The sequence below is a fragment of the Eretmochelys imbricata genome, chromosome 17 (assembly GCF_965152235.1).
Source record: "Eretmochelys imbricata isolate rEreImb1 chromosome 17, rEreImb1.hap1, whole genome shotgun sequence".
Taxonomy (NCBI): Eukaryota; Metazoa; Chordata; order Testudines; family Cheloniidae; genus Eretmochelys; species Eretmochelys imbricata.
The window spans coordinates 22,380,554-22,389,098 of record NC_135588.1 but is presented as its reverse complement, the minus strand read 5'-3'; the positions used below and the strand labels follow the sequence as shown (position 1 = coordinate 22,389,098).

Genomic DNA, 8,545 nt, shown 5'->3' with positions numbered 1-8,545 from the left:
TGCGCTCTGATCCTGCTCCCTGTGGGAGGGATGAGGATTGTGCCTTTGAAATCCGGTGGCAGCAGCTGATTCCCAAGTGCAGAACCCAGCTGCGGAGGACAGGGGTAGGCACCCCGTGAGGGCGATGCAGCAGCCCAGCAGGAGCATCTGGAGGGCATGGGCAGCCTTCAGGCCTCCTTCCAAGATGGCGGCTGGGGAGGGCTTGAGTGGGCTCTGCCTGGGCTCTGTTGTCAGCTAACACAGCATGCGTAGAAGATGCCAGAGACAGCCCTGCCCTTGAGTGGCCTACAGCTCCCAGCAGGGCACCATCACCTCTCTGCTGATGAGCTCTCTGTTGGGAGTGGGATCCTGGGCTGATCCAGACCTGCTCAAAGCCCCAGGTGCTCCAGGGTGGCTCAAAGCCCCAGGTTGCTCAGCCCTGGGTGGCTGAAAGCCCTTGGCTCTCAGAAGATGGACTTTGACCACTAGGGGACATAGCTTAGCCCATGGCCCAGCTCATGGTATTCCCTCCTGGACCCTCCTGCCTTATCCCTCCTGCTCCAGTTCAGAGCAGGAGAAACCGTCCCCTTCTCAGGGCCCCGAAGCGAGGGCCGAGCCCCGTGGGGCTGCCAGAGCAGGAGGCGGGCCTGGCTTTGGCATCTTTTAGCTCTTGTGCTTGCAGCGGATCCTGGCTCCATTCAGCCCCAGATAAGGCTGGCTGCTCAGGGCACTGCCCCACAGTGGCTGGGGCTGGCCAGAGTCCCCCAGCAGCTCCTATGGGGGGGCCACAGTGAATCCCCCTCTGGGGTGCAGCTATCCCAGCTTGTGCCAGGGGTGGATCGGGGCTACTGCGCAATGCCATGGGGTTGCCTGAGGGTGGGCAGGGAGGGCCCCTAGCTGCAGTGCTGGCAGGGAGCAGAGGCCCCCCCTGCAGTGAGCATGTTAATGAGTTGATTGATGGGCTGGGCCTGTGCAGTGCAGTGAACCATACATGGGAGATAAACACTGTCATGATTGCTTGTTCCCATGCTCCCTGGGCCTTAAGCACCTGCAGGTACATTAGCACCAGCTGCCTGGGGAGCCTCCCCAGGCTGGCCCCGCCTCAGGCCCCTTTCCTGCCAGTGAGAGCATGGGTAGCGCCTCACCCATGGCAGGATGTCCTGCTGTCCTGCAGCTGCTCTTTGTAGCAGGGCTGGGACCCCGCAGGCAAGGAGGAGCCCAGGGCTGCAGGGAGTGAAGGGGAAGCTCTCAAGGTGAGCATGGGGGATGTTCAGGGGCCGACTCCCGGCCTGCTTCCTCCCCTCTGCCCTCCACCCCCAGAGCGAGGCAGAGCAGGGCACCCACAGAGCTCTCGGCGCTCTGCCCCCTGCCCCTCCTCCTCCTCCCCCCAGCGGGGAACAAGGTGGAGAGATGGCAGGTGGAAATGCCAACCGGTCGCACTGACCTGTGCACGGAGACCCCAAAGCCAGGGGCTGCAGGCAAGAATCTGCTCCAGGTCCTTCTCCTTTGCAGAGCAGCAGCTGGCAGGAGTGCCTGGGAGCATGGTCCTCCTCCCTTCACCCCAGGGGCCGGTCTGAGCCAGCCCCGTGCGCACTAATGCTGATCCCGTTAGCTGGGGCTCCTCACTCAGGCCACGCAGGGCCCGCTCATGCCCTGAAACAGGCCCCACCTCCGCACCTAGCACCCATCCATCGGTGCATCCCCCAGACCTTACTCCCCGCTACCGCTGTCCACGGCTGTGCAACTCCCCGCTGACAGAACCTGCACTCCCCCCCACCCCCCCCAAAAAAAACCTACAGCATCAGGAGGCCCTACTCAGGGGCCGGCTGGCAGCCCTGCAGCCTCCAGAACAGGACTGTGACCCCAGGAGCCTCCCGGCAGCCCTGGGCCTCTTTCCCAAGGGCACTGCTCTGCGGCAGAGCTGACGTGACTGGAGGCAGGTGCTGCAGGACCAGCTCCTCCCGCAAGTTCTGCCGCAGCCTCCCACCCGTGGCACATCTCCTACCCCCACAGCTGAGAAGCCAGCCCTGGGCAACCTGCACAGGAGGGTGAGGAGCGGAGCCCGGGCCCTTTCTGGCTTCTTTACAAAGGGACCTTGGAGCTTTGTTCTAAATCACAGGCGTCCACCCAGCTCCGCCAGCCCACTCAAAGGCAGCCAGGTCGGTCTGGTCCTGATGGAGGGCTCCCTGCAGTACCTCCCTCCCACCTTCCCCCCCAAGGCTTTAGACTCTGTGCCCAAGAGTCCCCCTACCTGCCCATCTTTCCACACTCTTGGCTCTCCTCTGGCCATGTGGTGCCTGCTCTCCAGTTGCCGTAGAGCCCTGCCAGGGGGCCACGCAGGAAAACGGCTCGCTGGGACAAACCCCAGCAGCCGCATTTCTACCCCAGGAGGAAAAGGGCACAAGCTCCCGGCATGTTTAACTCTGGAGATCGCCGGAGCACAGGGCATAGCAGAGCCCTTAGACCGCTCCAACGTAGAGACCAGGGTAGGAATAACATCACCTACAAGAAGGATGTGGAAAAATTGGAGAGAGTCCAGCGGAGGGCAACAGAAATGATTAGGGGTCTGGAACACATGACTTATGAGGAGAGGCTGAGGGAACTGGGGATGTTTAGTCTACGGAAGAGAAGAATGAGGGGGGATTTGATAGCTGCTTTCAACTACCTGAAAGGGGGTTCTAAAGAGGATGGATCTAGACTGTTCTCAGTGGTGGCAGATGACAGAACAAGGAGTAATGGTCTCAAGTTGCAGTGGGGGAGATTTAGGTTGGATATTAGGAAAAACTTTTTCACTAGGAGGGTGGTGAAACACTGGAACGGGTTACCTAGGGAGGTGGTGGAATCTCCTTCCTTAGAAGTTTTTAAGGTCAGGCTTGACAAAGCCCTGGCTGGGATGATTTAATTGGGGATCGGTCCTGCTTTGAGCAGGGGGTTGGACTAGATGACCTCCTGAAGTCCCTGCCAACCCTGATATTCTATGATTTTGTGCCCCGTGGCCCAGTCTGAGAGCAACCCAAATTCCTGCCGGGAACAAATGCGATGGCCTCAGCGTAGGGCCCGCTCCCGCGGCTTCGCTGGGAGTCCCGCGCACCAGGGGCAGAGGATCCAGCCCTTTAACGAGCATGGCCCCCGATAGGGAGTGACCTAGCTCCGTGACTGTGCCCAGCCCCAGCCCCACGCCCAACGTTAACACACACAGGCAGGCCCAGTGACCCGTAGCGTCAGGACACAGTCAGCCAACAGACGCACACACCAAGCCACAGCAATGCGTGTGCACGCACCCCCGGGGACATGGTCGCTTGCACCCCCCAAGGCACGGCTACGCACAGAGCTGCATGCGTGTGTGAACTGCCAGCCAGAGGCACACAGGCGCACACAGACCCACACGGTGTTCGGGCAGCAAATTCCTCACTTGGGGCGAGAAGCCAGCTCCCCTCCCCATGGCTAGCTCCCTGCCCCCAGGAAGCTCATTGCACCAGCTGAGTGCCGAGTTTCTCTCCGGACAATGGGGAAGCCGAGATGGGACTGTAACCAGATCAGAGGATAAATTAAGCCGCACAAGTTTCCATTCGCCGCACCTCAAAGCCAAGATGAGCCCCTCCCTGTTCAGGTCCAACTCCCTCAGCCTGCAGCCCACCTCCCCACTCAGACCCCAACCTTCCCCATTCAGGGTAGGCACACTCCTCCATACTCCCCGTCCATTCAGACCCCAAATCCCCATGTCCCCTTTCCCTCTCCCCCCCTCGCACAACCCCCACCCCTTTTTCAGGCACTGAATACCCCTCTCCCCCTGGTTCAGCCCCAGAGCTTCCCTATGGCGCTAAATCCCGCTCCCCATGCTGGCCCAGGGCATGCGTTCAGGACTTGTTTTGGGGGAAATCAGACAGTGACGTGTTTCCCCGCCGCTGTCGAAGGCCTGGGGTTCCCCCCTGGCACTGAGCTCCGGTGGCGCGAGGTACCAGCACAAATCACCTAACGGGGAGCCGAGTGGAAAACGTTATTCACCAGCCTGACACTCGGCACGAAAACTGGCCTCCTGCGGCGGGAGGGGGGCGGGTGGAGCAGGGTGCCAAAACTAGCACTGGGGAGCCAGGCAGCTACTCCGGCCAAGGGGAGGGGAAAGGGAGCCTCCCCAGGGGGCTGAGTAACCCAGTCCAGCTCCAGGGGAGAGATCGCGTGGCAAAACAAACAGTCCTGGAGTCGGACTGGCCCATGTCACCCCCCCCCACACACACACACACACTTGCCTCCCAAATCTGACCTGTTTACAAATCAGCCTCCCACTGCTCATTGGCCGGCAGCTGCAGGATCTCCCCAGGGAGCACACGCGTCCAGAACCCAGCGCTCACTTGCGGTAAAACTCATGTCAGTGTGAGGAGCCGCAGGGCCAGGCTGGTGAAGGAAGGGAGCCCAGGGATCTCCTCTGACCAAATATAAGGCAGCTGGCGTGTAAGCCACCTGGCCAGCCTCCGAGGGGAGCTGTGCTGGGACAGCTCCGGCCTTCCGCACTCTGGGGGCTAGGGCTGCCGGGGCTAGGAGAGCAGAGCAGACTGGGCGCAAGGACTGAGCTGTGCGGGGAGCCCAGAACTAGAATAGGAGGGGGGTGGGCTGCAGGTCAGGGCATCAGCAGAAATGTGGGGGGCTCAGGTGTGAGACAGAAGGGGAGCTGCAGCGTACGGTCAGGCTGTGTGTGCATGGGCACAATCACCCCACTCAGCAGCACTACTGTCCCCCTCACCACCCCACGCCGCTCGTCCAGCCCAGCGCCCTGACCCCCACACCGTTCCATTGCCAGCGGGCGCCTGGAGGCCCTCTGCTAACTACCAGCCCCACTTCTAGCGCCCCGCCCCCTGCCGGGCCCCTTCACCAGCCCAGTTCCCAGGTCGGGTGGGAGGGGGTGTCGCCCAGGTCAGGAGGGGAGCCACCCGCCCAGCCCTCAACCCCCACCCCCCAAACAGCGCGAGGCTCGGTTGAAGTAACACATCAGGGTTTATTGTTTCCATTCCTTGCAGCTAATGATTAAAAAAAGTTCTAAAATAAATTACAGAATTAAATAACCTCAGGTTGGATTATACCCCCCCGCCAAAAACCAAGGGTTAAATCAGTCACTGGGTTTGGCAATAGCAACAAAACAAAACAAACACTCAAGGAAAAGCAGCTACCGGTTTAGCAGGTATCACGGCACCTGGGCCAAGACCCTCTGCCAGGGAGCTCCCGTCGGGTCCCTCGGCTCTAATACCCACATGCCAGGGTGCATTCACCCCCTCACAATTCAACCTCCTCTTTTCCCCACTCCTCTGTTGGGCTCTGTGTGAACACCGTGCTGCTGGCCAGCCCTGTCCTCACATGCACTCAGCAGGCCCGTTCTCTTCCCTCCTAGTCCCTTACCCGTGAGAGATTCTCTGTGCTGCGTCCGCAGTCAAAGGGAGACCCCTGCTAGACGTGAGTGGGATGGTCCAGGTAAGGGTCTGTTTTGGTCATGTGTAACATGACCGTAGGGGCTTTGTAATGGCAATGTGCCCCACTGCAAGTGACCCCGCTGCATGGCTTCTCCCTAGTCCTCATGCCCAGTTTTCTGTTGCACAGGCTCTGCCAGGTCTGGAGCGTCTTGGAGCTCCACACCCACACGCCACTGGTGATGCCCACCACCAGCGACATGAAAATCTTTAGCATAAAGACGGCCACGGTGGGTACCGAAGCTTCCAAGGAGCAGTGGGTGCTGCGCCTACTAGGGAAGGCCATGCAGCCATGCTCCAATGCCCTGAGGTTCCAGTAATCCATATTGAGCCGCTCGTAGAAGTAGCAGACGATGACGCATGTGGCTGGGACGGTGTAGAGGATGGAGAAGACCCCAATCTTCACCATCAGCTTCTCCAACTTCTCTGTGTTGGTGCCTCCTGTCTTCATGATCTTCCGGATGTGGAAGAGGGCGACAAAGCCCGTGAGGATGAAGGAGGTGCCGATGACCAGGTAGCAGGAGAGTGGGATGAGCACGAACCCCGTCAAGGCACCAACGTCCATGCTTCCCACGTAACAGAGCCCGGTGAGCTCATCTCCCGCCACCTTCCGCATGGTGAGGATGACGATGGTCTTCATGGCTGGGATGCCCCAGGCAGCCATGTGGAAGTAGCTGCTGTGGGCTTCAATGGCCTCGTGACCCCATTTCTTCCCAGCTGCCAGGAACCAGGTCAAGGTCAGGATGACCCACCAGAGCGAACTGGCCATGCCAAAGTAGTAGAGGATGAGGAAGACGATGGTGCAGCCAGTGCTTTCTAGCCCCTCCTGGATGATGTACAGCTCCCCGTTCTCACGGTCGCAGGCTATGTTCTCAGCCCCAGCCACCGAGCGAATGATGAAGGCCACTGAGTAGACGTTGTAGCACATGGAGAGGAAGATGATGGGTCTCTCGGGGTATTGGAACCGGTGCGGGTCCAGCAGGAAGGTGAGCACCGTGAAGGCTGTGGAGACGAAACACAGCGTTGACCATACTGCCATCCATATGAAAGCAAAATCTTTGTCCTCCCGGGACCAGTACACGTCCACCCCAGGGGAACATTTGGGGGCACAGGAGAGGCTCTTCTCCACGTACTGGAACTTCTCTGGGTTTTCACAGGACCCCAAGCTGTTTGGCCCCCTGCCCTCTCCGGTCCCTGAGGGCCTGGGGCGCGGTGCCACTGGGAGCATGCCCTGTCCCTTCGGAGCGTCCCCGGGGGTGGCGTTCTCGGGCGCCTCCATGCACAGGGCATTGGGGTCGTTCTTGGTGGGCAGCTTGCTGCAGTCCAGGGACTCCGGCCAGCCAAAGTTGAACTGCTCCATGATGGGGGCGCACTTGTGCCGGGCCTGCTCACACATGGGCTTGCAGGCCGGGATGCTGGTGCTCACCTGGTCCGTGCACATGGGGGCGTAGAGGGAGCAGAGGAAGAAGCGCAGGTGGCCGTGGCAGCCGTACTCCACCAGGGGGGCAAACTCATGCAGCTTGATGGCTGCCTCCTGCTGGTTCTCGTGCCCCACGTAGTTGGGCATGCGGGTCATGTTGTAACCGATGCCCTGGCACATGGGGATCTCGATGGGCTGGCATCTGGCCTCACGCCCCCGCTCGATGTCATAGGAGCCGATCTCCAGGGTGGAGCCGGCCACCACCAGCTGGCACAGGAAGGACAAGGTGATTTTCAGGCGCAGGGCTGCCATGGCCGGCTCCTGGCACGTCCGGGGCCCCCCGCTACCGCCAGGGCTGGGCGCTGCCAGGGCGCTACACACACGCCCCCATCTTGCCCCAGGCACGGAGGGCACCAGCCGGGCAACCCCCTAGGCGCGTCACTCGCCTCGCCTAGCCCCGGGCTGGGCAGCGCCCCCCAGCCAGTCCCATGGCAGGGGCCGGCTCGCTCGCCCCTCCGCAGCCCAGGCAGCCGGGTCCCGCCGCGGCCCCGGCCCCGGCCCCAGCCGCAGCCGGCGGCTCAGAGCGGCGCCGAGGGGCAGCTCCCCCCACGGGGCGCCCGGCCGCGCCGGGGCTCCATGCGCCGGGCACAGGCGGACGCGCCGGCTCGGGGAGCGAGGAGCCGCCGCCGCCGCCGCTCCTGCCTCCGCGGCCGCTGAGCCGCCGCCAGCCCCGGAGCCGGCTACACCCCCGGGAGGGCGGGCCCGGCGGCCGGGACCTCCCCCAGCGGGCGGGGCGGCGTTAAAGGCGCAGGGCTGCGGCCCGGGGAGCTCGGCGGGCCCGGCGCGGGTGGGGCTGGAGGCGGGCAGCGGGGAGCGAGAGCCCGCTCCGCCGATGGGCCGGGGGCAGCGCCGGAGACACCCCCCTGGTCCCCCTGTTACCCCTCCTGGCCCCGCCTTACACCCACCCCTGCCCCCTCCAACCTCCCTGCACCCCGTTACACCGACCCCTGCTCCCCCTTAAACCCCCCTGCACCCCCTTACACCAACCCCTGCTCCCCCTGTTACCCCTCCTGGCCCCGCCTTACACCCACCCCTGCCCCCTTAAACCTCCCTGCACCCCCCTTACACCAACCCCTGCTCCCCCTGTTACCCCTCCTGGCCCCCCTTACACCCACCCCTGCCCCCTTCAACCTCCCTGCACCCCGTTACACCGACCCCTGCTCCCCCTTAAACCCCCCTGCACCCCCTTACACCCAACCCCTGCTCCCCCTGTTACCCCTCCTGGCCCCGCCTTACACCCACCCCTGCCCCCTTAAACCTCCCTGCACCCCCCTTACACCAACCCCTGCTCCCCCTGTTACCCCTCCTGGCCCCCCTTACACCCACCCCTGCCCCCTTCAACCTCCCTGCACCCCGTTACACCGACCCCTGCTCCCCCTTAAACCCCCCTGCACCCCCTTACACCCAACCCCTGCTCCCCCTGTTACCCCTCCTGGCCCCGCCTTACACCCACCCCTGCCCCCTTCAACCTCCCTGCACCCCCTTACACCCAACCGTGCCCCCTTCAACCTCCCTGCACCCCCCTTACACCAACCCCTGGTCCCCCTGTTACCCCTCCTGGCCCCGCCTTACACCCACCCCTGCCCCCTTCAACCTCCCTGCACCCCCCTTACACCAACCCCTGCTCCCC

At 62.7% G+C, this 8,545-nt stretch overlaps 1 protein-coding gene across 1 annotated transcript; it reads right to left on the bottom strand.

The window, feature by feature from the left end:
• Nucleotides 1-4,982: 4,982 nt before the first annotated feature.
• FZD9 (frizzled class receptor 9) lies at nucleotides 4,983-7,394 on the bottom strand. Its single transcript, XM_077836430.1, has one exon. It carries the CDS (start codon nucleotides 7,165-7,167, stop codon nucleotides 5,416-5,418), a length of 1,752 nt encoding a protein of 583 aa, XP_077692556.1. The 5' UTR covers nucleotides 7,168-7,394; the 3' UTR covers nucleotides 4,983-5,415.
• Between the last annotated feature and the right edge of the window lie 1,151 nt (nucleotides 7,395-8,545).

Coding starts and splice junctions, on each gene's coding strand:
- FZD9 (XM_077836430.1), bottom strand. CDS start 7,167: ATGGCAGCCCTGCGCCTGAAAATCACCTTGTCCTTCCTGTGCCAGCTG.